Raw genomic sequence first — 25360 nt, forward strand, 5'->3', positions numbered from 1 at the left:
CCTTCACCACGAATGGTCAGTTTTGGTGTCATCAGCCCATTTCCCAAAGGAAAAACACACCCTCCCCTGCAAGATCACGTGCTGATATCCATGTCTCTTAGCGTGGCGCTGCAAACCCGAGCACACCAGGGCTGAAAGTCCCCATGCAGCTCCCACAGATGTCTGTGGGACATCACACCATGAACCAGGGCTCCCACCACTATGGAGAGCAGCTGAAGCAAGGGAGAGGGGATGCTTTTCTCACCATAACTGTCTGTCTGTCTCCCCAGATATGATGAAGAGCAGAAGAAGTGGGAAGGGGTCCTCCGGGAGATCCAGTACGCCTCCGGTGCCACCTTCCTTCCTGTGCGCCTCAATGTTCTGCGCCTAACGAAGATGTAGCGAGGAATGATTTGGGTTGGTTTTTTTTTCCCATGGGGTTGTGGGGCAAGGAGGGGTGGGGGGAGGCAAGGCCATGCTTATCAGTGCAGAGATGTGACATCTGGATACTGTGTAGGACATTGCAGCTGTGACTGGCACCATTTTACTTAGTCAAATGGGAAAGGGGGGGGAATTATCTTGAGGCCCTATGGGAACTTGAAGATGCTCACAAGATAACTGTAGACAGGACCTGGAACCTGCAAGGAGCTGGGTCAGCCTGAGAAGCATGGAGCAATGAGCTGTTCCAGCAGACAGGATAAAAAGGTCATACTCTTGTTCCCCTTCTTTCTCCATGTTTTTCCTCATCATCTTCTCAACTGCTGTGGAACCTCCCCAACCAACAGTGGAGACAGAAAGTGGGTCCCAGGGCACTAAGCTGACGTTCCCCTGGGAAAGGGGTCTATAAAGTATTTCCCCACCTAAGGTAGCTGTAAGCATGGTGCTAAAGCCCACCTTGGAGAGGAGAAAGAAGGCTCAAAGTCAAGTGGTACAGGAGAGACCTGAGGGACTTTGATGAGTTCCAGGGTGATGAGGGTTGTTGGGATGCGACAGTTAAAAGGGCATGTGAGTGTGGGCAGCAGAAACACTTTGGAAGTTGCGATGAAAATAGTCTTAGTTCTTTGCCTCCACCTTGACTTTGGACTGAAGAGATGCCAGAAGCTAAGATCTGCGGGAGGGGAAGAGTCATGCGAATAATAGGGTAGGAAAGGGAGGGGAGAGATGGGCGGGGGGGGCATGTGCGCTTGTCTCCAGTCTTTTGGGCTCCTCAACTTCAATCACAGATCGCAATGTCCTCACTTACGGTTGGACAAGTGATGTTTTTCAGGGAAAGGTTTTATATTTATGCAGTTTCTCTTATTTTTAATGTTCTGACCTGGTTTTTTTTTTAAGAGTATTCTAGTTTGTTAAGTACATGGAGATCTCAGATGCGTCTGACTCAAAGAGAGCTTCCTACTGAGGAAAAAATGCTTTTTTTAAAAAAAAGTTATCTATGATGATGTTTTGATAGAAACTTGTTTGTACTGGCAGCAGGACAAAGATACGCTAGAGTGAAAATCTCCTGATGCCCACACCATCTGACCAATGGTTTATTTAAAAATAAATTATTAGGCTATTTCAAAAGAAAGCCCGTGTTTGCATGTTGATAGAGACATAACTGAATGTCCACAGCAAACAAACACAAGGACCAAGCAAATCTGCAATGAAGACATGCAGCAAACCAGCCCCATGGAGAGCCCTAACACAGCCCCAGCTTTTACCCTTCTTATTTTACCCCGTTTGGGAGCTGAAACTTTAGCATTCACATCCTTACAGCTGTTCTCCATAGACATGAGGACTAGAAGCTTACCTAGGACTAGAAGGAAGCTGGATGTCTATGTGATCCTATGATACCATGAACAGGGGCGAGAATCAATAATAAAAAAGAACAAATACAAACCTTGCAAAAATAATATCCTCAAAGTGGCATGAAAATTATGGTATTAAAAATCATATCTGGCTGATTCCTCTAGCTCAAAATGCAGTCATGGAGAAACTAAAACATGTTTGGAAGGAAAGACAATTTGGCATGGGTAAAGGAACCAGAGTCTTGTCCTGGTTTCATTTTAAGGATTTAAAAAGTTACAGGATAATCTCCTTAGAGGACAATCACAGCAGAACAGTAATGAAACCTTTTCACAAGAAAAATAAATCCAAGGTGACTGGCTGGCACAAAATAGCTTAAAAAAAAAAAAAAAGGCAAAACCTTTGAAACAATCAAATGTGTGAAAAATGCACTGGGGAAAAAAAAATCACCTTCTATCCAGTTCTGCAGAAATTCCTGCGGAGAACTCCCAAGCTAATTGAAGATGAATCCACCAAATGTAGAATAGCTTGTGGCAGAAAAGAAAAAAAATAAATAAATAAAAAAAAATCCATACATGGAATAATTTTTTAAAAGTCATTTATTGTGGTGGCAGGATACCACCTCCTGCCTGGGAGGGGAAGCCAACGCCTTTGGTTCAGCTTTTCTTGCCAGACACGGAATGGAAAGCTGTTGGCACTTGGTCTGAAGAGGCGGTTAATCCCCATACGCCTGCTGCCACAGTACTGGCTCTCCTGGGGGAAATCCGGGCCCTTTGGTGTCAGTGAGAACGTTGCTCAGCCTCAATGAGTTGTTATGGTGTGGGCCCTTGATAACGGCTTGAGAGGTGGCAATTAAAACAGATCCCCATCCTCAGCTGCTCACAACTGTCCATCAGGAATATAGTTAATACGCCCTTAGGGCTCCTGTGTCGTTCACATCCATTATAAAGCTGCGGGAGAGGCCATCGCTGGTACAGGGCAAGAAACCATAAACGGAAAAATAGGTGTTGTATAAAAGGATACAGAAGAGCTTGAAATAGCCCATCACTTGAGCAACGAGGGTCAAATCTCAGTGTGTGCAAGCCAGTGTTGGCCCAAGGAAGGCAGCAAAGTTGCCCATTGCCAAGTGAAAGTCTGGCCCAGAGATGTTCACCACCACCTTGCCAAGAGGCTACTTCAGTCCAAAGGCAATTACAGACAAGAAATGCCAACATGAACACTCAGAGAGGCATCTCTCCTCACTGCTGCCCGGTGTTTTCCCAGCTCAGGTGCACACAGTTCCAGTGGCAGAGGTCCCCTGCAGGTATCTTCTCCGGGCAATGCCAGCAGCAAAGGAGTAGGTACATCCCAAGGGTGGGGGAAAAATAATCTCTTCTTCCATTAGCTTCCCCGTATCAGTGCTGACATTAGCTGGCAAAGTTCCCACCACTCCATTTTACATCAATAAAGGCACTGGGTGCTTTCAGCTGGGTTCCTTGGTTTCTCCACTGCTTACAGAAGAGCTCAGGGATCCCCAGCTCAGCTCACACAAAGCTTATGGAGCCAGTAGGACCCAGGAGCTCAGCCCTCACCAACCCCCTTCTTCCACCCACTCATCGCCCTTCCCTGAAAAGCTATATTTTTGTTGGGCCCCACAGCAGTCCAGTTGTCTGACACACATGCCCGCACCTCCCACCAAACCCAGTGCAAAGGCTAAAAGTGTGATGCAATGGCAGCGGTGAACATGCCATGGGAAGCCCATCCTGCCGGGCTCTGACTCCTCACACAATTGCCTGAAAACAGATTATTAAAACAAACAAACAAACAAAAAAAAAAAAAAAAAAAACAAAAAAAAAACCACAACAAACCAAACCAAAACTGAGGTAACAAAGTGGTGGAGCTTTGGGTTTTCTTTTATAAAAGACAAATTGTTTATTGATTCAGTCCTTCCACTTGCAACCTCTTTGGTAACAGTCATAACACTTCCAAACTGGGAGAACGTAGTGGAAAAGCCCAATTCTGACCTCTCACCTCTTTCAGAGCTCACTGACCCCTGACGTGCCTTGGTGAGAGGCCAAAAGCAGGTTTCAAAGCATGGCCAAGGACCTGGCCCCTAGGGACAACCCAAAACAGCCTACCATAACTTGTCTTGCTCGCGGGTGACCCAGAGAGCAGCCCCAGCACCCCCAGGCAGAAGATGGCTCCGGATGGGGATGCATGTTGGGCCCTTGCTGCCAAGGCTGACTGTGAGCTGTGCCCTGGAAGGCAGCTTTGATGCACCTCTTGGTTCCTCCCAGAGACATTGGCCAATGGGGCCGTCAACAAGACAAGACTTGCCCGTTCCTGCAGTAGGCAATGACTTGCCCCAGTTGGCCCCATGCTGATGCACTAACCCGACCACCTCAGCCTCCCCCTCATCACACCATCCCAAAGAGAGTAACTGCTGTACTTGGAGTTAAAGATAAACATATATTGATTACACATGGTCATAAAAAAAAAGTAATAATAATAATACATTTCCTAGAACATTACTTAAGACGCTTCCGAAAAGCATCCAAGCTTCCCCTCCCCTCCCCGCCTTCCCTTATCTATACAGAACAAAGTGCTTTGTTTAGTTTGTTCACACTAGTAGAGCCACCGATACACTCTTAACTTGGCATGTTTGGGCAACCAATATTGAATGCCGTAAAATAATATGGAGCCGAACACCAGGCATGAGAAACTAGTTTTGAGGCAAGTGCTTGGGGTTTCATTCGTTTCCTTCAAGTTCCACGCTGAGCTTGTTCTTATTCCAATTTTTTTCCTTTTTTATTATTATTTTCTTCCTTTGCAAGTTCGACCCATCTCCTGTCGTGGTTACGTGTCACTAGGCAGGGCTGCATGTGGGGAAGCTCTCGCCATCCGTGTGAACAAAGGGCGTCTGTCTGTCCGCCCTTCCCTCTCAACTTCAGGCAAACCAAGAGTTTTATCAGTGGAATTGTCTAGCAGCGGATGCTTGTCTCTATTGCACTGTCACAGCCGTTCCCACCCGCCGGCCGTCCATCCATCGCCTTCCCACCGCGCTGGGGTTATGGCTGTGGTCCGAGGGGCCAGCCATGCCTCATGGACATTATGAGGCTAACTGGTCTGTGCTACCAGGCTCCTGGGATATATAAACCAAAAATGACCCTCCCCATGACTCCCTCCCTCCCCAGTGTTCAAATGAAGGGGGAAAAAAAATTCAAACCCGGAGTGGTCTGGGGTTAGGCTTGTGGGCAGAGTTGTCAGCTGAACGTTGCGTTGCGGCATATTCATGAACTGCGTAATGGAAATCAAGCCCCTCTCCACCCTCGCGGTCTGTCGAAGAAGGGATGTGAGAGATTAAGGTGCAAGAGTTAAACAAGAAACATATTTTTTTTAAAAAAAATAAAATAAAATATAAAAAGCTTGAAAACAACGGACCCAACTCCCCCGCCTCCTGCCCCGTCTAACCCAACGGGTGCCAACGGGGCTGACCGGGATGGATGCGGGATGAGACACTGCAGGAGTGACTCATCTGAGCTCTTAGTACATTAACGAAAACCAGACATGAAGAGACACACTGGGGCCGAGTAAGGGTGCAGACAAAAGGGCTCGGAGGCTGTGTAGGACTCCTGGGAACTGCCCAGGCCTTGGAGAGGGGAGGAAGCAGCAGGGATCTGGTTCTCCAAAGTGCTGTGTGCATGGTCACATCTCGACGTCTCCAAGCGGCTCTCCGAGCAGGCTCTCGAAGGGGATCGGACGTGGCTGGGATCAGTCTCTGGGCTTTCTGCTGGACTTCCAGCCTCAACAAGGAGCTCTCATCTCGCAGTGATGTCCAAGCGGGACAGATCCTCACAGGAGAGGATGAACTGGGACAGGGACAGGGAAAGCCACCTCCAGGTACAAGGGGGCATATGTTGGTGTGGGGCTTTGCTGGAGGGAAGTTTACCAGCCAGGCAGGCTGACAGGCTCCATCACAAAAGATCCTACTGGCAAGGTGTGTCCTCCCCCAGGTGCAATACTCCCATCCCCCGTAAAGGCTATGTGAGGGGAAAGAAATGCAAGGGAGCCCGAGGCCACAGGGTCTGGGAGGCAGTGGAGGAGGAGACAGCATGGACCACTGAGGCTCTCCAACACCTCCAAGGGCATCACTGAAGGCTTCTCTAAAGCAATTGTCTTCCAGTCTGGGTCATGGTCCCTTTAGAAAGCCAATGGCCCCAAGAACTGAGTGCCCACATCCCTCACAGGTGTGTGTTTGAGAAGGCTTTGTACCATCCCAATAAGCCCAGAGTCATGGAGGAAGGAAAGCGAGAAGCCTTTGGTACCTATCTGAGAAGGTCAGTATGGTGAGGCAGCTCTGCCATAGCACCCTCGCTTTGCTCAGAGCCGATGGAGATGAGGGTGAGCTCACTGGCACTGACTGCGGTGCCGGGGCCCCACAGGATCCCAGCCAACGTGAGGATGAAAAGCAATTTGTTGCTCCAACGTGCTGACATCCACAAGAGCAGCCAGCTTTCCAAGAGACATCAGGCATGAGGGGCACCACTCACAAGGGGACATCAGTCACCTAACCCATCACCTCAAATGGCACTCGGGACAACAGCGGGTGCCCTGCTGTACCATCCCTATGAGGCTAACAATCCTGCATGTCCCTGATCAGCAAAGCTCCTGGCTGAATCCTCCCAACACTGCCCAAGTGCTTTGCTGATTTGGTCCAGGAGACGAAGCAGCAAGACTTCTTGCAGAGCCAGGTGTGGCTCACTGTCCCCAGCACCCAGCTATCGCCCAGACTGAGGTGCAAATGGGAAAGGGCTTCCGCAGCCTCTCAGTGGCCTCTCTTCCTCCTTGCCTCTCAACAGCCCTCCTCACCACCTCCTCTGTGACCTGACCCACGTCCACATGCATCCACACTGCTGCCCTTGGGAGCAAGGCATCAGCTGCAACGCCCCCCACCTCTTGGCTGGCACCTCTCTGCCCATGTTGGACGCTCTGCAGTGCTCCCAGCTCTCCCCGACCCCAAAGGGGACACTTCCCTAGGTAGAGAGACCACACAGTCACAGTCAGGCCAAAACACGACGCCCTGGGGCAGAGCACAGCAGCGAGAGACCCAGCTTGAACCCCAGTGTCCGACAAAAAGGTAACGGCAAAGCCGCCTTCTCCTCCTCCTCTGCCAGCACAAAGCCAGCCCAAATAAGTGAAGCCGAAGACCAGCTCAACTTCAACAAGCACAATGTGACTGGAGAAGTGCTAATCAACACCGTGGGGCATCACCAAACCAACCACAGCCCTCACTGGTCCCCTCAAGCCAGGGCAGGGCAACGGCTGCCAACCCCATGGGGAGAGGTAAAGCTTGGAAGAGCGACACGGGCAACATGCTGGAGGATGGGACACCATCATCAGGCTGAACTCGATCTTGATTTAGCTCTAAACCTTGCAATGGGACCCAACCTGGAGCTCACCCATTGGTCAGGGGTTTATTCGAATTGTTAAGGCACTATTCTGGGCTGATTCTGCTGAGAAATGGTGGCATCCCGCTCCTTTATCCCAGGATGCCGCGGAGCCACCCTGCCACTGGTCCCGAGGCCATCTGAGCTCTCCCAGGGACACCTCACCAACTCCAGCGCATCCCCAGGAGCCCGGCTCATGCTGGGATTAGCAGAAAGGGCACACCAACCCCCGGTTCCCTTAGGGCACCCCAAAAATGAATTGGCAGTGAGATGCCGATGCCCCAGGATGCAATGCCGGTGTTTGTGCTTTCACCTGTCGAGGAGAAAAACCTGTCGTGGGGAAGGAAGACATGGCAAGGGCTGCTAACAAGAGTGGGCTGACGGCTTTCCAACGGGGACATCTGCTCACTCGCCGCAGGCCACCAGGGCCGGCAGACGGGACCGGCGGGGGCTCCTCTGCAATGCCCACCTCTCAACCTCTTGGGAAAAGAGCCTGAATTGAAAGACCAGCTTTACAGTACAGGGATTCAAGCACCACTAGCTAGATTTCAGCTTATTATAAATATCGAAGTGCCAGCACGCATTCATTTGGCTAGTGAGCGGGCACGCGATGCCGGCGAGCTCCACCCCGGACAGCATGGCATCCTGCTCCTCCGAGCCCTGCCAGCATCCCAGCATGAAGATGAAGCCAATGCTTGGGAAGATGAAATGGAGAGCGACGCCTTTTACCTACAACCTTATGGACGGACAGTGGTTCCCCCCCACCCAACATCCACGCTCCTTGGTGTGTGGGGGGACTCCCTCCTGCTCCCCCTCTCCACGGAGAATGACGTGTGAGAAAAAGGAAAAAAAAAAACCAAAACAACCCCAAAAGGAGGAGGAAGGGGGATAGAGAGCAAGCGAAGCCTTGGCTCCTCATAGGGGAGACGTTCCCAAAGGGCAGAGCAGTCCGTGCGGGCGCATGGCCGGAGTAGGGGGCACCTAGTTGTTGTTCGAATTTATCCTCCCTGCGGGAAACAGGGGAGGGGGCGGTGGTAGGTGAGGAGGAGGAGGGAGGGTCTGTGGAAGGGGATGAAGCAGCGGCAGGGGCAGAGGGGAGACGCCGGGGCCGGGGGGCAGCGGAGCTGGGCTGGCAGCGGGTTGGGGGGCAGCCGTGTCCGAAGCCAGGGGGTTGCTGACGCGGAAACATTTCTCCTTGTGGGCTTTGAGCATGTTGGAGAAGCGGAAGCGTTGGCCGCAGACGTCGCAGGGGTACGGCTTCTCACCCGTGTGGGTCCGGCGATGCCGCTTCATGTTGGGGCGGCTGGTGAAGCTCTTCCCGCAGATCTCACAGATGTAGGGCTTCTCACCTAAGGATGGAGGAAGACGGATGAGAAGCCGGTGGCTTGACCATTCCCCCACCAAAACCCCATCTTGCCATCCACCCAAAGATGCCACCCCCGTCCCATTGCTCTTCCCCCGCAGGGTGCCCACCCGCAGGGGCTGAGGGCAAGGCGAGGAGCTCTCACCCGTGTGCGTCTTCATGTGCTCATCAAAGTACTGCTTCATGTTGAAGTCCTTGCCGCACCACTGGCACATGAACTGCTTGTGGCCGATGTGGATGCTCATATGGGAGCGCAGCTGGTACTTGTACTGGAAGCGCTCGTTGCAGTTCTGTGGGGGTGAGAGGGGGATGAGCTCTTCATGAGCACCCAAAACACCCCCTACACCCCCCCTTGAATCACCAGCATATCAGAGCAGCGCAGAAATCACTTCCCCCCTGCCAAAAGAACCCAAATAAATGGCTTTTCGAGGCATAATCAGTCAGGTTTGCAGGTTGGATGGGCTTGGGGTGGAATGCAAAGTCCAGGCACCAGAGAGGTCCTGGCGTTGGCCACCAGTTTCATCATAGGGTTGGTGGGACCCTCAAACCAGGAGGGGATGCGAAGTTTGGGAGAGGGGGGAGCATCTGTACAGCTGCGCTGGCAAAAAGCACATGGGAAGCCCCAAGAAATGGAAGATCTTTCCCAAAATCAGTGTTTTTGTGCCTGCTTCAGAGGACACGGGGTGGGAGAACACATAGGACCTTACCTCACATTTAAAAGGCTTTTCCCCAGAGTGCTGGAGCGAATGGACCTTGAGGGACATGCTGCGCTTGAAGGACTTCCCGCAGGTCTCGCAGGTGAACGGCATGTCCTTGGTGTGAGCTGAAGCAGAGAGGAGCCGGGTCAGGCACCCTCCCCGCACCCCGAGCATCCATCTCCCCAAGTCCCCGCTGCTGCTCCCAACGCTGGCACCCAACCCCAGCAAACCCAAAGCCACCTCAGGAAGATGCACGGCAGCAATGTATCAGGTAACCCCCTAACTGCCTGCCAAAGCCCCCCTTTTATTGCATCTCTTTGGTGCCTGCAGATCCCAGGGACTCAACCGCCGTTGCCATCTGCAGTTTCCTTTTCAAAGCCTAGTGCTGGCACAGTCTGGTTCTCTTTTACAAGGGAAGGATGATTACACTTCAAACCCTCCTTTGATCACTTCTGAGGTCTTTTTTTTCCTGGTTAAATCAACAAAGGAGCTTCCCCACCACCATGCTTGATCACTCCAAACCCAGCACTGAGCAGATTTACGTTCAGCGTTAAATACCAAGTCAAATTTCAAGGCCCCTGGGTTGATGTGAGAAAGCTCTCCCAAGAGTAAGCCCAGCCCTAAACTCCCAACACGACAGCGACAAAAAACACCCATCATTGCCAAAACGATGGACGAACACCCCTAACGAGATCTCCCCGTGGCACCGGCGCCTCCCGCACTCACCAACCATGTGTTTGCGCACATGGGCCATGGTGTAGAACTTCTTCTCGCAGATCTCACAGGAGAACTTCTTCTCAGCATAGCCGTGGACGATCTTGTTGTGCTCGTGGAGGGACCAGAGCTTCTTAAACCCCTTCCCGCATGTAACACACTGCAAGGAGAGAGGGGATGGGTAGGGAAGCAGGGGAACGTGCCCAGGCACCACCAGCATTTTTGTTTTACCAGGCTATCAGCTTCACCCATTGAAAGGGAACATCACTGTGAAACCTACAGCTAAGATATCAAAAATTGTAACAATCAGCCAGCCTGCTACAGACACCGTCACTTCAGAGTCTCCAAAACTCAAATTTCTACCCATCAGATGAAGAAGGGACAATGACTTTCCAGGGAACGACGTGGCATCTCCACCAACGGATGTATTAAGACTTGCATGAACAGCAGCTCATGCACCAAGGCCCTATTCCCAAGCGGGGGTTTTATTCTTGCACACAGTGAAGCTGTTATGTAAAAAAAAAAAAACCTCAACTCTCTGTGCATTAGAAGACTGCAAAGAATATAGGAACAAGGAGAAGTGGTGGAACAAGGAGAAGTGGTGGAACAAGGAGAAGTGGTGGAACAAGGAAGGGACAAGCCAGGGTGGTGCAACTTCAGTCTTCAGCAGATATTATTGATACTTTACCACTACATGAGTTTTCCAAACATATCCAGATGGACCAAAATGACCCAAAAACCAGTCCATCAGCACAAGCAGAATAACGCGATATGCAAAGTGTCCCCCAAGAAATTTTGGTAGAGATTTGTTTCAGCTTCAAGTTCAATGTTTCTTGGAAAGTTCCCAGGAAAAGCTCCAACTTCAGTGTGAGGTGACTTCGGCACTCAGGGAAAGACAGGAGAGCAAGGTCCACATGGGAAAGCATTGCTGGAGCATGGATACAGCTGGCAGCACCCAGCCGAGGACCCTGCCAGGAGTCAAGGGACACTCCTTCCCCTTCATCTCTCCATGACTCATCTTCCTCTTGGGCAACTGGGATAAAACCATCCCTTCTCATTGCAGGTGCCTTGAGAAGATAATCCATGCCTTGGAGGCATCTGGCAACAGCGCAGCCGAGTGGTACCAGTAAGCCCAGGGGGGATTTCCCAGCAGGGCTTGAAGCAGTGCAGCCTCCACCTTCTCCTACCCAGAGGAACAGATGCTCGTGGATGGGCTTCAACCAAATCTTCCACTGAATGAGGCTGTGATACCATGGAAAATATACCATATGCCATGTAGTCACAGTATCTTGCTATATATATTTATATTTAGGTGCCTGGGCGGCAAAATGAGGGTGAGAGAGGCATTCCCAACACTCGTCTTCCTCATCTTGCCATGCTTGATTATCAACATGAGTAGTCCTCTGAGTTTCACTGTTCCTAAGCAAATACTTCCAAGGATCAGAACAGTTTTATTTCTGCTTTGAGAAACATTTCAGGACCAGAGCCTGTTATCAAAGACACATCAATATCCATTTTCTCCACTTAAAATGAAAGAGGCTGCAGGGGAATTTTAAAATTAAAGGTAGAGGGGAAGCAGCGGATGTAGGAAAGCCCCCAGGCTGGGACCCAGCACCCCGGAGGGCTCAGCCCTGTGTCCTCAGTTACCGCAAAGAGGCATCACTCAAAAATGTGGAAGTAACGTCCAAATGAGGGAAAAAAATGAGAAGATAAATTCTTGCGGGTTAAGAGGAGAACCATACTGAAGCTGGCCAAAAAAATGTTTTGAGAAACAACCTGATAAAGATGAATTGTTCCTCAGGCGACGGAGGCAGGATGCCTGCTATGGAGTCCCCGGGGCCACGGCCAGCGACGGGAAACGATCTCAGGGAGGGAGATGAAGCCTAACTCCTAAAGCATCATGGATGAAATCTGGGGACAAAGCAGCAAAAGAAAACAGCAGACCTGAACAGGATAAGAGGGACAGTCCCTCCATGGATCTGGTTAAAAAACAAGCAATAAAAAAATCTCTATTATAGGTATAGAGTCAAAAAATATCCTTTTTCCATCCAGCTATAATTCCACCGTATATTGAGAAAGTTATTCAGTATTGTCAGAGCAAATGGAGTGAATTTGGCTATTTGTAAAATTAAAAATGCTCAACTACATGAGAGGTAACGACCCACGTTTTCCGCGGAGGGAGGTCACTGGACGGCCAGTTGCGGTTCATCCTATTCAGAAATGACCTGGAAAAGGGATAAAAGAGGGGAAAGAAAAAACAAACAAACAAACAAAAAGCAGTGAGGTGACAGCCCCACGTTATCCATCAGGAAAGCAGACGAGCCTGAAGATATATCCTGGGAAAAACCCATTTTTAATCGCACAATGCTCCAAAAACAGCCACCGCCATGCAGGTATCAGAGCTACACTCATCCATTCTGGGAAGAAGCATCCCAAAAAAGCAACCTCAGGGCTGTGTTTTTTATCGGGAAGATGCACCAAAGGGCCAGTGTGAGCAGGGGCTCCTTCAGCCGCTTGAGCCCAGACCGCTCCTGCCTCCGTATTCCCCACACGTCCTAACACTGAGATCTCCTTCATCGCCCATTTTATTTGGGGTGCCATCAGCGAAGGGCTCCAGTAGCAGTTGGGTTGCGTTACCTTCATCTAGGAGAGCTGCAAGGTCATTTAAAATCCGGTCGCGGTGGGAAGGATGATGGGAGAAGCTCTCCAGAAGTTGTTTTTTTAATTAGTAGTGGCAGCGTCACGCAGAACAGCTCGTTGGGGATTAGGAGATGGGTTGGAGGGGTCTGTAGGAACTCACATGTTGGCTGCTCCAACGGGATGCCTACCTATCCCCCCAAAACTGCACCGATTCACTGGAGTCGATTTGCAAATGCAGACGAGGATCTCGTTAGCGTTAGGCAAAGGACACGTCGAGCCTGAGCCACGCACGGATGTCAAACGCGTTTGGAAATTTACTAATACGCAAGCTAAAGAGCACAAAAGGCAGATGAAAACCATTTTAAACTCGTGTCAGCACATCTTTGAATTAAGCTAAATTGGTTTCAGCCTGGGTGGGAACGGCTGGAGTGTGTCTCCATCAGGGGCTCACAATGATTATCCAGATTAACTGAATAAACTCAAAGAAAAATTACTCCTCAAAAATTACACCGTGTTTCCACGCGGCCGCCCAAAGGGAAGCCGCAGTCCCCCGGCACACATCCTCCGGTCCTATGTCACCGTGGGACCCTCCTGAGCCTGACCACGAGTCACGGGAGAAGCAAGGTTCCCTCCTGTCTGCCATGTGCCACCCACAACATCAAAAATATCATTTGAGCATAAGCCCATCCCATAGTGTAGCTGGGTGGGATGTCCTCCCTCACTGGGATGTCCCATCACGGCGGGATACTCCTCCTTTGGTGGGATGTCCCCACCTTGGTGGGATGTCCATCCCCGGTGGGATGCCCCACGCCTTGGTGGGGTGTTCCCCCCCTTGGTGGGATGTCCATCCCCTGGTGGGACGTCCCCAGGGCTGGCTCACCTGGATGTTCTTCTCGCAGTCGGTCTGGTGGTGCAGCAGCAGCTCGCTCTCCAGCAGGAAGCGTTTGCCGCACTTGTCGCAGATCTGCATGCGGCTGTGCGTGACGTTCATGTGCTTCTCCAGGTACCAGCGGTTGTTGAAGACCCGGGGACACTTCTTGCATGGGTAGTGCTGCTTCTCCTCCAGCTTCACCTTCTGGCCCAAACCGTCCTGCTCCTTTTTCCTCTTTCTCCCTCGCTGGCCTTCCTCTTCCTCCTCCTCCTCCTCTTCCACCTTGGTCATCTCTTGCGACCTGGTTGCCATGGCCGGTTTGGTGGCTTTGGATGCCCGGCTGCCTCTGCGGGGCTGCCCACCCTTTTCCCTTTTCACCTCCGACGCATCTTCGTCATCATCATCATCCTCCTCTTCTTCTGTCGTCTCCTCCAGGTCTTCCTCCTCGCTGTGCTCCTCCTCTTCCTCCTCACCCACCTCCGCATCCTCTTCCTCTTCCTCCTCTTCCTCCCCTTCCTCATTCTCCTCCTCCCCATCCTCCTCTGTGTCACGCCCATCACCGTCAGGCCGCCCCATCACGGCCGCCTCGCTGGCGGCTGCCTTCCCCTCCGTGCCCTTGGAGACGTTGAGGGTCTGGTTGTTGAGGTTCACCTCCACGATGATCTGCTCCCGGTTGTACGAGCTCTGGCTGTCCAGGTCCTCCTCGGACTCTTCGCCTTCCATCTTACAGACGGCACCCGGACCACCATCCTTCTCCTCCTTGTAGTACTGCTTGGCCGGACCTGGGGGGAGCGTCCCACCGCCTGCTCCATCCTCCACCCGCACGGAGTAGGGGTCGTTGCCTTCCCGGGCGTAGATCTTGGGATGGGGGGCATCCACCTCCTGCTTGATCTCGCAGTAGTAGGGCGGGGGTCCGGCGCAGCCCTCGGCAGGCAGGGCCATGTCGGCGGCCAGGCTGAGCGAGCGGGTGTCGAGGAGGTCCTGGCAGGAGGAGGCGATGTTGTTCATCTGCAGCACGGCGGCCGCGTTCAGCACGTCCTGCACATTACAGGAGTTGACGAGGAGCTTGGAGGTGTAGATGAAGTTGAGGATCTGCTGGAGGCCCTGCGAGGTGAGGGCCTCCAGGGAGAGCTCCACGCGCTGCAGCTGCTTGTTTTGGGTGAAGAGGGAGTGGAAGAACTGGCTGTAGGCCGCCAGGACCCCCTTGTGCGCCGGGAAGATGCTCTTGTGCTGCACCAGCACGATGTCCACGTCGCACAGGTCCGGCTGAAAGAGGCGCTGCTCGTTCAGTCTGTCCATCAAACACGTGAAGTGGAGGGCTACATCCTCCACCAGGGAGTACTCAGCCGAAGGGTAGTCAGTCGTTTTTTCGACTATCAGCTGTGGGGAGGAAGGAAATAAAACCATTCAGGAGGGCTCTTTCCCCAGGAAAACACCCGCCTGGCCATGCCACCCATCCCTATCCATACTTCCCAAGTCAGAGAAGCCAACTGAGAAGATCCACTACCAGCCCCAGCTTGGAGATGCCAACCAAGAAGCTCCACCACCACACCCAGCTTTGAAACACCAAGGAGTTCTACCACTAGGCCCAGCTTGGGGATGCCAACCAAGAAGCTCCACCATCAATTTGGGTCTGGGAGACTCAACTGCGGCAGAGAAAGCCCAACGAAAGGCCAGGCCAAGGCCATACGAGCACCCACTGACATCCCTTCAGCCTGGGTAGGGGGTACCATGGCCACCCTACCACCAAGGACGTCCAAAGCCTGGCTCAGCTCTCCACACTCATGCAGAGGAGATGTCACGCAGGAGAGGGGATGCCTTGACCTTGTGAAACAGGTGAGACCCCGGGGGACACTTGCCCCACGCAGGTAGCCAATTTTAGGCACCAGCTGAGATTTAACCCACTAAATAGAAGGAAAGTAGGATTTTAAACCTCTCTGCTTCTACAAGATAATTACATAAAACACAATATCCTCTAATATTTGCTGAACTACGCCGCGTGCCCTGACTCACACTAGCAGCTAACTTGGTAGCTGGATTCACCGAGATGATCTCTGCGCTTCTTTAAATGCCCATTTTAAATCACCTGGGGAAAGGCACTACCTGGAAAAATTCAAATCAGGGAGCAGCATCCCCAGGCTGGGAAATGCTGTGACTGCCAGCACTCCCCAGGCTGCCTTTGCTGGATATTGCATTGAGCTCACACGGATTCTGCATGGCGCGGACCACCCCTGGGTGCTCATCGCCTCTCCTGGGGATACCTGAGCCCCAGGATGGATTTACTAGCTGCATCCCAAATGCAAGGGATATCCCACCCCCTGAATCCCATGCCCTGTATTAAAAGCAGGTGGGATATCACCTTTCCCTCTGCTTCCCTTTGGCTCTCTGTGCTGAACACCCAATTCATGGATGGAGACGGATCCAGCCTCTTTCCCCACCACTGCGGGATGTGACCAAGGATGTGGCGCAGAACAGCGGCAGGGATGGAGGGTTTATCCTCCACCTCCTGCTCCAAAAAGAGTTTCTCAGCTCCCATTTTTTCTGGGACAAATGGCAGCTCTTGATCAACACACGAATTCCAGCAATTCCATGTTTTGTTTGTCTTTTTTTTTTTTTTCTTGGTGAGCCAAAGGCAAAAGCACACCCAGACAAAAATGTGTCAATAATAAAAAAAAGGGTGTTCTTTTCTCTGTTTTCTCAACAAGCAAAAAAAAAAAAAACCCTTCCCCCTCCCTGCCAAAATTTTTCATTTTCAATGAATTTCTGCTCCACAACCAACCCGCCCAACCAACGGGGTCGTCAGCTTTGCATGGGCCCGGTGTCCCCCGAGAGCCCCAGCAACCGCTCGCACCCGGGAAAACAGGGGAAAAAAACCAGCTCTTCTCCAAACTCTTGGCTCTGCAGCCTGGAGTGGGGCACAGGGGTAGTTAAAGAGGGGGTTTTAGATGTATTTCTGTATATATTTTTAGAATTTTGTATATTCGCTTATATGTAATTCAACTCTCATATATATAAATATATCAAAGCACAGATACATAAATATATAAACACTCTTAATATATATATTTGTTATAAAATGCTGCATCCCAGCTGGAACATCCATCCACCTCCCCCATTTTCTAAGCCTCGCGACTGCCAAGGACATTTCGACGGGAGGAGCTGGGATGGCTCAGCCCCCCCAAGCGCATAGAAAATAAATAATGATATAATAAATATCAAATGCCGAAGAGACAGCAAGCTCTCAGCGGAGTGGACTGCTGTTTGCCAGGGACTCCCCTGCTTTGCTTTTGGTATTAAAAAAAAAAAAGCTAATTCAGGTTTTTTCCTCCTGGGATCCATCTCACCTCACTCCCCATATAGCCCCACGGCCGCAGCCGTGGAGAAACGGGTGCAAAACAGGGGGAATTGGGTCCACCGGGCAGCATTTCCAGCCCAGCCTGAAAAACAAAAGCTGGGTTTTGGGTTAGTTGTTTTTTTTTGCTCTGGATCGAGGTTTTTTGGCAAGAAGGGCTGACCCCTCACCCAGCGCCGGGGCTTGCCAGGCGGCTCTAATCAGTCCCAGCAGCGGCGAGGACAATGCGTGTCTTGGCTGCGTCCCGTCGGTGACTTCAGCCCAGGCTTGTCAGCGGGAGGTTTCTGCTCTTTATTGCTATCAGATGCTTTTCGCGAGCTCGCCTGGAGCCGGAGCCCCAGCCAAGATGAGAGGCGCCCGTCAGGGTGAGATCCCAAGAAAGACCCCAACTTGCCCCAAAATACCCCTCCGGCAGCTCCCGTCCCTGCAGTCCCATCGGAGCAGAGAAGCCCGATTAATTGGGATTAATGGGAAGGTTAAATCCATTACCCTTCCCCTGGGAAAACACAAATATTTAATATATTTTTTTTAAAAAAACCCAAATATTTAAAGTATACAATTTTTTTTTAAAATATTTCTAAAAATACTTATTAAAAAAAAAAATAAATCACAGCTTTGCTCTCTTCCACCATCACCACCTTGGCCCTCTGGGTCGGTTTAGCCCCACAAGCAGCTCAGCACCCACAGGAGCAGGTCACCCTTCCCATCCCCATCCCCGAGCCTGGACTTGGGGTGCTTGCTGGGTGCATCAAACCGGAGCAAACCCCAAAACTGCCAGCCCCCTCCACGCGTTGCCATCCTCCAGGCAGGGCCCTGGCTTCATCAGCACTGAGAAAAACCCCATAAAAATTATTCGAAAGCAGCGTGGCCACGAAGTCCCCACCCCGAGGGGACGGCGGTGCCTCCAGACAGCCCTCCCCGCCCCGACGCTGCCCTCCGGCTCTATTTTAAGAACATTTTCAAGCGGTGCTGCCAAAGCCCCATCCCGAAACGGCCGGCGGGGCAGGAGGGCGGCTGGAGGACGGGGAGGATGCTCGGGGTGAGGGGAGGACCGAGGGATGCAGCTCGGCTGAGCCCCCACGGCGGGGAACGTGAGGAAGAGATAAGAGCGATATAGAGGAGTGGCGGCCAAAGCAGATGCTGATGCTCGCCGGACCAGGGCAGCCTCTCCTGGAGAAGCCACTGAAAATCCCCCTAGAGGAGATGGAGCCCAAGAATGACCCCACTCTCCTTCCACCCACATCCCCCCGCGTGCCTCAGTTTCCCAAACCGCCACACCAACACCCGATCACCTCCCTTGGATTTAAATCACTGCGCTAAGAGAAAACGCTCTTTATCTTTGCAGGTATAAAGGGACGGATCCCTAAATGCTCCTGCAGCGATAACCCCCCCCGAGGGACCAGTAGGTCGGGTCACCCTGGATATATTTAAATACTCAAATCTGCAGCTCCCCAAGAGACCATCTCTGACATTCACCGGCCTCTCTTTATTTACAGCCACATCTATTGCCTTCATCACCGGAGCACCGAGGACCACGAATACCTCTCTCCCGTAGAAGCACAAAGACCGGGTTTGCAGCATAAAAAAGCACATCCAAGTCCCCGCCTCACACCGGGCAGGACGGTTAGACCCGCTGCCCGCGAACCAGTTTCCATTCAGCACAAAATCTGGGGATTTCCTTAAAGTTTTTCAGCCCCAGAACACCCAGGAAAAACAGCAACCTGCTTTTCAGTATCATTCGCAACCACCGAAACGTTTACCGTTGACCTTCACTATTAAATTGCATTAAGGAAAAGTGCTTTAATATGTAGCTGAGTACTATCTTTGCATTTGCTCCTCTAGAAAAAAAAAAATCCCATGCCCTATTCTCAATTTGAGCAATGCTGCCTTTCAGGGAGGAGTAACTTGGTTGAAACTGTTTAATGCCACAACTTGACTTTTGCTAAAGAAAAGAACAGCATTAAAACTCTATTTTTACAGATTAATTCAAATGATACGAAGGTGAATCGTTAGAAATTGGAAGAAAATCCACACTTTGGGCTTTAATCCTTAATCCCCTATAATTCGCCCTCTGCTTTCAAGACCCTCGGATGAGACATTCAGCCTTTTCTCCATAGTTTTGAGGCCATATAGGTTTTTTTTTTTTAAGGATGATGGGATGCTTGCGTCTTCCCACGACTCCCCAAACCGGGATGCACCGGGATGAAGCCACCCCAGAACCAGCAGCGCTGCCTGGACTGTACACATCACATACATAGCCAAAACCACCCATTTTTGGACCACAGCCGTGCATGGAAAACCAGCAGCGGGGTAAAACACATCCCAACGTGCCCTTCCCTCGCCTACCTTCGCCCCCTTGCTTGCCCATCGCCCCCTGCCCTGGGGACCTCTCCCACGGGCGCTTCGCCCTCCCGTGGCACGGGACCGTGCCTGGGGTGAGGGGGTTTGCTTGCTTCTCTGACGGGTGTTTTTATTTAATTAGGGGAAGGTTGTCCGGAAAAACAAGCAGGAAGGGAAAACAATAGCTCGGCCGCAGCCCCGCCTGGCGAGGCGCCGGCCGACACGGCCCCGAGCACCCGCTGCCAGTGTCCTGCCCGCCGGGATGCTGCCGGGGCTGGACCAGGCGCTCGCCGGGGATGGTCCCATCCCAGCTCCGGAGGCTGGGGATGGCCACGTCCTTTAGGATGGTGGTGACACCGTCTAAAATGGTGATTTTCCCTATGTGCCATCTCAGAGGCTTGTGGCTGCTGAAAATAGAGCCACAGAGAGGCTCCAGGGAAAGGAAGCAAAGGGAAGGGGCGCAGCGATGCTCCCAGAACCCGTCCCACCCTGGGGTGTCGGCCACCCTGAAAAACACCTCCCAGCCTCTGCGCAAGAGAAAAAGATCGTTAGCCCAGGTAGGGGACAGTCAGATGCTTCCCAGGATTTTTTTTTTCCCCCTCCCCTTTGGTTGTTTTTGTGGGTTTTTTATAGTATCCAACATTTACAGGCTTCGGCTCAAAGACGCTTTTCCAGGGAGCAGCCTGGGAAGCCGGCGGCAGCGCCAGGCCCAGCGGGACCATCCTCAGCGCAAGGGAACGGGGACAAATCCTTCCCCCATCCCTGTCCCCCGGCAGCCAGGGAGCCGCCTCTGCAAATGGGGAGAAGGTTCATCCGGGCTTTTCTTGTAAGTGCCGCGGCCACCCACAGCTTGGGGAGAGCGGGGTGACGAGGTGGGATGAGCAATACAAGACTTGGTCCCGCTGGGAGTGGGCACTGGCTTCCCAGCAGCAGAGCCCGCAGACGGTTAATGGCTGGTTGCTTTCTTATCTATTTTATTTTATTTTTTTTTAATTTTTTAAACCCTGCCAACCACTCTGGGTGTCTTTCTCCTTTTCTTTTGCGCACAGAGCTGCAAAGCCACAACGATGCTTTGGAAGGACGGACAGATGGGCCAACCCTGCCATCACCCCCCCGTCCCCAAACCGGTCCAGTGAGGCAACGCTGCAAAGCTGCTCCAGGGGATGCCACCACCACCTCCCGGGGGATGCCACCACCACCGTGATGGGCCTCGGGGACACCGCCCCTCTGTTCCACCAAGGGCGATGGCATTGCCCAGCCCTGAGGTCGGCTCCGGTAACCTCACCGTCCACCCCGACACGCGCGAAGGCGAGTGCCATCCCCTGCGCAAACACAGCATCCCTGCTGCAAAAATACTGAGGCTTCCACCCAGCGCCACGTTACTTTCAGCCCAGGACATGCCCCAGTCCTTCGGGTTGGAGAGTGGAGGCACCGAAGCTGGGCTGGATGCACCCGTCCGTCTGTCCCTGCCCCCTCGGTCAGGGCCAAGCAGGGTTTCTTTGGGTACAGCTCAGCCAGACCCAACATGAGGTGCAAAAGCTCTGTGGGTAATTCAAGATCTGCGCTAAGCCCGTAGCAAGGTTAAACCCCGAGTGGCTGCAGCTGGATTTCAGCAGAGCTGGCATCCTCCTGGCAAACACCAAACGCGGCCGAGCCGTGGGGTCCCCGCCAGCGCCTGGCACAGCCAGTGACACCTGGCTGATGGAGGTGGCCCCAGCCGCTGCCCTGGCATAGGAGCATGCCGTGCGATGGGATGCTGCCCTCCTGTCTGGGGGATGCGGGAACCCCCACAGAGTCACCGCCGGCGTGGAAGAGCCCTAAGGGGGGTACACACATGCAAAGCCACTGTCCCCCTCCCTCCCCTGCCTGAGAAAAACAAGCAGAGGGAAGATAGAGGGAGGAAATGAGGACAAAACCCAAGGCTGACCTCCCCAGCTGGGCCGTCGGCCAAGCGGCTGCGCCAGGGGCCGGCTCCGGACCGCTGCCCAGCCCGGCATGAACCGCACAAGGCCAGGGAGGAGGCAAGCATCGTGCCCTCGGGACCCTACCGGTGCCCCCAGTGCCACCAAGGGAGGGGATGGATGCAGTGGAGCCAGTGGTGCACCAAACACCCTGTGGCTCATAGGACTCCCAGGGACCCCAAATGCAGTGCAGGGAACGCGGATGGGTGCAAGAGGGCAGCCAGGGCACAGCTCGAGCACAGGCTGAGGCCATCGTGTGCCCCCGAGCCAGCCCACACCCAACTGCTGCCACGCAATGGCCGGGAAGAGGCCGAGACCCCCCGAAAGCGAGGTGGATGGAGGCACGATGCCTCCTCCCACATGCTGCTGAATTAGGCCGGCACCGTGGTGCCCATCCCCAGGGAAGCCACCGAGACCTTCCAGGTGGGTCAACAGCAAGACGGGATATGACACCTCCAAGGTTTGCCCCACACCTGGCTCCCATCAGACTCTAACCCACAGCATTTTCTAACCCAACTCCACACCACAAAATTACCAGAGAGGTCCAAGGTTGAGCCTCTTGCAGCATCCTGGGCAGGGCTTTCCACCCCAGAGCATCCTCTCCAAGCCCTGACCCAGGCGTGGTCCCCATTTTCAGCTCCATCCCAAACCCAACCTTGACTGGGGCTCTTTGGGAAGCACCAGCCATGCTCCCCTGGTCCAGCCATCCTTCCCGCCCAACACTTCCCCGTTTTTATGAACGTGTATTAAAATGGCTTATTTTTATCACGGCCGCCCAGCAAATCCAGCAGCTCAGGGAGCAGGGCTTTAACTCAGGCAGGGTTAGTAGCCCTGGCTCCAGGCAAAATATATAATCATAAAAATAATAATTAAAAAAAGACAATTTCTTGTAATTAAGTCCTCTACCCATCATATCTGCACCGCCTTGGCTAGTCTTTCCCCATACCCAAAGTCATCCCAGGTTTCACCCTCAGGAGAGGCAGCCAAAGCACCGAGGTTGGCTGAAGAGGGGACAGCAGCCCCAAAGGGCACGGGGACAAGTCCCCAGGTGTCCCCACGCAGGGAGCCCAACGGGGCCAGCCCTGCCCTGCCAATACCGCTCCAGCAACGCAACACAACGCATTTCCTTTAGAAATAAGAGAGGAAAAATTAGGGGCAGGTGGCACAGAGCCTAGCCCTGAGCTCGTCCTCCCCACCGGCATCCGCTCCTCCAACCTCTCAGGGACCACAGATCCATCCCACGGGATGTCAGGGGACGTCTCGGATGTAAAACACGCGGGGACCTGGGCATCCCCTTTTCCGGGGCCACACAAACTCTCTTCCCAGAGAGCATTTTGTCACGGCCATCGCCACATTCCCATCTAAAAAGGCTTAAACCTGGCAGCGCCCTTAGTTTTCTCCTCCAGCTGGAGCGAGGAGGGAAGATGGGGAAATCAGCGATTCCCCTGAAACCTTCAAAGACCCTCTGATGTTTTGACACATTCAGTTCATCCGCAAAAGGTTTCTCCCTCTTTTTCCTTAAGCAGAAAAATCTGCATCTTAAAAATAACCAATATATAATCGACTCATAGGCAACCTCCTGCTTCTCCCTCCCTTTTACGAAGAAGACATCTCCAAAGGCAGCAGCGGGTTATTTTTACGAAGGGGGTGACATGCCTCTCCTCCAGACGTGAGAGAGAAATACAAGGCCATTTATCTCACCCGACTCCGGCGTTTGCCTTGGTAATAACCTAACGCGCCGTTAATTCCTCGCGGGGAGAACAAAGCTCCGCCGTGAAGCCAAGCCGGGTGGCGAAGGGGACGCTCCGGATGCCCCGGCAAAGCCCCCGGAGCGGCGTTTAGCCCAGCCGGCATCCTCAGGGAAAGTCCGTGGTCAGAGCTGAAACGTTTGCGCTCAGCGAGGTTTCACCCCAGATGCAGGGCAATAAATAAATAAATAAATAAATAAATCCCTTAATATCTTTCCAAGGCAGATTTTTGCTCCATAAAGCAAATTTTCCTCTGGTTCTTGCTGAGGCTGGGTGTGGGGGAAAGGCTTAATTCCCAACTTTTCCCCTTCTTCTTCCCAGGGCTCAGGTGGGCTCCGGGCATCTCCATCCCCACCTCAGGGTAAGAAATGCTCCCAAAAACCACCCCCGGATCTCCCGCGGTCCAACTCGGGGAGGTCCCCACCAGCATCTCCCTCCGGAGGGGATGCAGGGGCGGTTTCAGCAACCAATTTAACGCCAGCAGGAATTTCACCGGCACAAACCCACACCCGGCTGAGGTTACCCCCAGTTTGGGGCCCGGGGGTGCTGAGCCCCAGCCCAGCCATCATCTCGCACGCCGGCTCAGCATTGTTTCTTTATTTTTTTTTTCCCCAAAGCTTGCACTTTCTTCCCTTTCCAAAAAGCCGCTCGAACACCTCCCAGGGTGTTATTACGGGCGCGGAGCCATCGCTGGGGCAATCACAACCCCACACTTTTAGGGATGGGGGAGGCAGCAGGACACCGGGAACCTTCGTCCCCTGGGCACAGCACATCCCGAAGGATTTCCTCTGCATCTTCCCGGCTCAGGCCTGCTCGCTGCAAGTCAAACGGACCCCCCAAAAGTCCACCGGCCTCTAAAATAGGTCACAGCCACAGGCGAGAACCCCGGCTGCGAGGCTCCCGGTGCAAGCAGCCTCCCTCCGTTATTATTATTATTATTTTTTTGACGAGAAAGCTTGGAAAAATCCCTTTGCAAACCCGAAGCGGGGTGGGATGCTGCACCCTCGCCGTGCCCCGCTCGCGGCCTCGCTCCTCCGGGGTATCGGGGGGAGCCGAGCATCCCTCTGGGAAAAAGGGGGCCCGGTGGCAGGGCAGGAGCGAGCCGGGGCGGGGGGGGACGACACGGACAGACGGACGGACGAGGAATTAGCAAAATGATGGAGTCATCCGGGGAACAAAAAAAAGGCCGAGGAAGCGGCAGGCTGCTCCTGCGCTCCCGCAACGCCTGCGGATCCTCCGGCCTGGGCGACCGGGCGCCTCGAAAAGTTTCCCCCCCCCACCCCCGCCTCCACCTTCTCCCCAAATCTGCTCAGTGACCCCCGAGCAGGAGCCCTGCGGTGGGGCTGGGGGGGGCCGGGGCGAGCGGCCCCCAACAGCCTTAGGGGTGCTGGGCCGCGCGGCCCCCCCCCGCCACGGGTGGGTGGGGTGTCAGGCCCTGCTGCGCACCCCCACACACACCCCCCCCACCAGCAGCCCCGGCACCCCCTCAAGGCACCCCACGGGCGAGGACAAGCCCACCCCCCGCAGCCCCCCACCCCCCGCAAACAGGGCCTCTGCATGGAAGGGGGGTTGGGGGGTCTTTTTTTTTGGCAATTTTAACCAAATGCAAGCCTTTCCCCCCCACACACGACAAGGACGGGGGGCCCCATGCAGCTCCCCCCCCCCCCCCCAAAAAAAAAAAAGGAGGCTTGCAATGCAAACACCCAGCCCATTGCACGGGTGGGTTGCGGTGGTTGGACCCCCCCCTCCCCGCGCCCCCGGCCCCCCCCCCCCACCCGAGGATGCAGCATGCCGCCGGCCCCCCCCCATGCAACCCTCCCCCCCGCAACCCACCTCCACCGCCCTTGCAAGGATTTGGGCAAGTTTCGGAGGCCGTTGCAAAGTCAGCAAAGCCCCGGGAGCGGGGGGGGGGGAGGGGGGGGAAGGAGGGGGGGGGAGGGAAAATAAAAGAAGAAGAGAAAAGGGAAAAGGGGGGGGTGCGAGCTCTACCATTTTGATGCAAAGGTCTCCGCGCAAAGGAGTCCCGGTCCTCCTCCGCTTGCCTGGGGTTTTTGCTCTCCATGAAAAAAAAAGAAATGTTGGGTTGGGTGGTTTGCTGGGTTGGTTGCTTTTTTTTTTTTTTTTTTGCTTTTTTTTTGGCTGGCTTTTTTGCCTTTTTTTTTTTTTCTTTGCCTTTTGGAGGAGGGGGGGGGGAGGAAATTACCGCGCCGCCGCTGCCAGCCCTGCTTGCATCCCCCGTCCCTCTTATTTTTTTTTCTCTCCTTTTTTTTTTTTTCTCTCCCCCTTTTTCCTTTTCTTCGTTTTTTTTTCCCCTTTTTCCTTTTTTTTTTCTTTTCCTCTCCTCCTCCTCCTCTTCACCTCATCCTGCCCATCGCCATGTTAGCCCCTTTTAGGAAGACGGAGGAATGCGGAGCGGCGGCGGCTCCGGCTGCCAAGAGCCCGAGGGCCGCTGATTGGAGCCGCCGCATCAGATGGGGCCGCGG

At 53.3% G+C, this 25360-nt stretch overlaps 2 protein-coding genes across 5 annotated transcripts in view; one reads left to right on the forward strand and one right to left on the reverse strand.

The window, feature by feature from the left end:
• Positions 1-18630, forward strand: part of KLHL40 (kelch like family member 40) — a 29862-nt gene extending 11232 nt beyond the window's left edge. The window contains exons 6-7 of one of the 2 annotated variants that reach the window (XM_075082189.1): positions 270-396; positions 18325-18630. In XM_075082189.1, coding sequence (XP_074938290.1) covers positions 270-381 — 112 coding nt within the window. In that variant the 3' untranslated portion in view covers positions 382-396; positions 18325-18630. Of the gene's footprint in view, positions 1-269; positions 2302-18324 lie in introns of those variants that run through there. The other variant, XM_075082188.1, reaches the window with a different exon arrangement.
• Positions 723-25360, reverse strand: ZBTB47 (zinc finger and BTB domain containing 47). Of its 3 annotated transcripts, XM_075082185.1 has the most exons (8): positions 25081-25233; positions 24867-24933; positions 13486-14856; positions 9978-10125; positions 9261-9376; positions 8699-8843; positions 8456-8539; positions 723-5079 (listed from the first exon to the last, which is right to left on the reverse strand). In XM_075082185.1, the coding sequence occupies exons 1-8, from the start codon at positions 25107-25109 to the stop codon at positions 4964-4966; spliced, it is 2076 nt and encodes a 691-aa protein (XP_074938286.1). In that variant the 5' UTR covers positions 25110-25233; the 3' UTR covers positions 723-4963. The 3 variants fall into 3 exon arrangements, with proteins under 3 accessions (XP_074938286.1, XP_074938287.1, XP_074938285.1); XM_075082186.1 differs by lacking the exon at positions 25081-25233 and adding an exon at positions 25236-25360 and having other exon boundaries at positions 723-8539; XM_075082184.1 differs by having other exon boundaries at positions 723-8539.

Source organism: Phalacrocorax aristotelis, chromosome 2 (assembly GCF_949628215.1).
Source record: "Phalacrocorax aristotelis chromosome 2, bGulAri2.1, whole genome shotgun sequence".
NCBI lineage: Eukaryota > Metazoa > Chordata > Aves > Suliformes > Phalacrocoracidae > Phalacrocorax > Phalacrocorax aristotelis.

Excerpts from the sequence above, each read along its gene's own strand:
- ZBTB47 (XM_075082186.1), bottom strand. The coding sequence starts at position 25,345 with ATGCGGCGGCTCCAATCAGCGGCCCTCGGGCTCTTGGCAGCCGGAGCC. Across the intron at positions 9,377-9,977 it reads TGTGCGCAAACACATGGTTG|CTCACACCAAGGACATGCCG; the intron begins GTGAGTGCGGGA and ends TCTCTGCTTCAG. Across the intron at positions 8,540-8,698 it reads GCACATGAAGACGCACACGG|GTGAGAAGCCCTACATCTGT; the intron begins GTGAGAGCTCCT and ends CTCCATCCTTAG.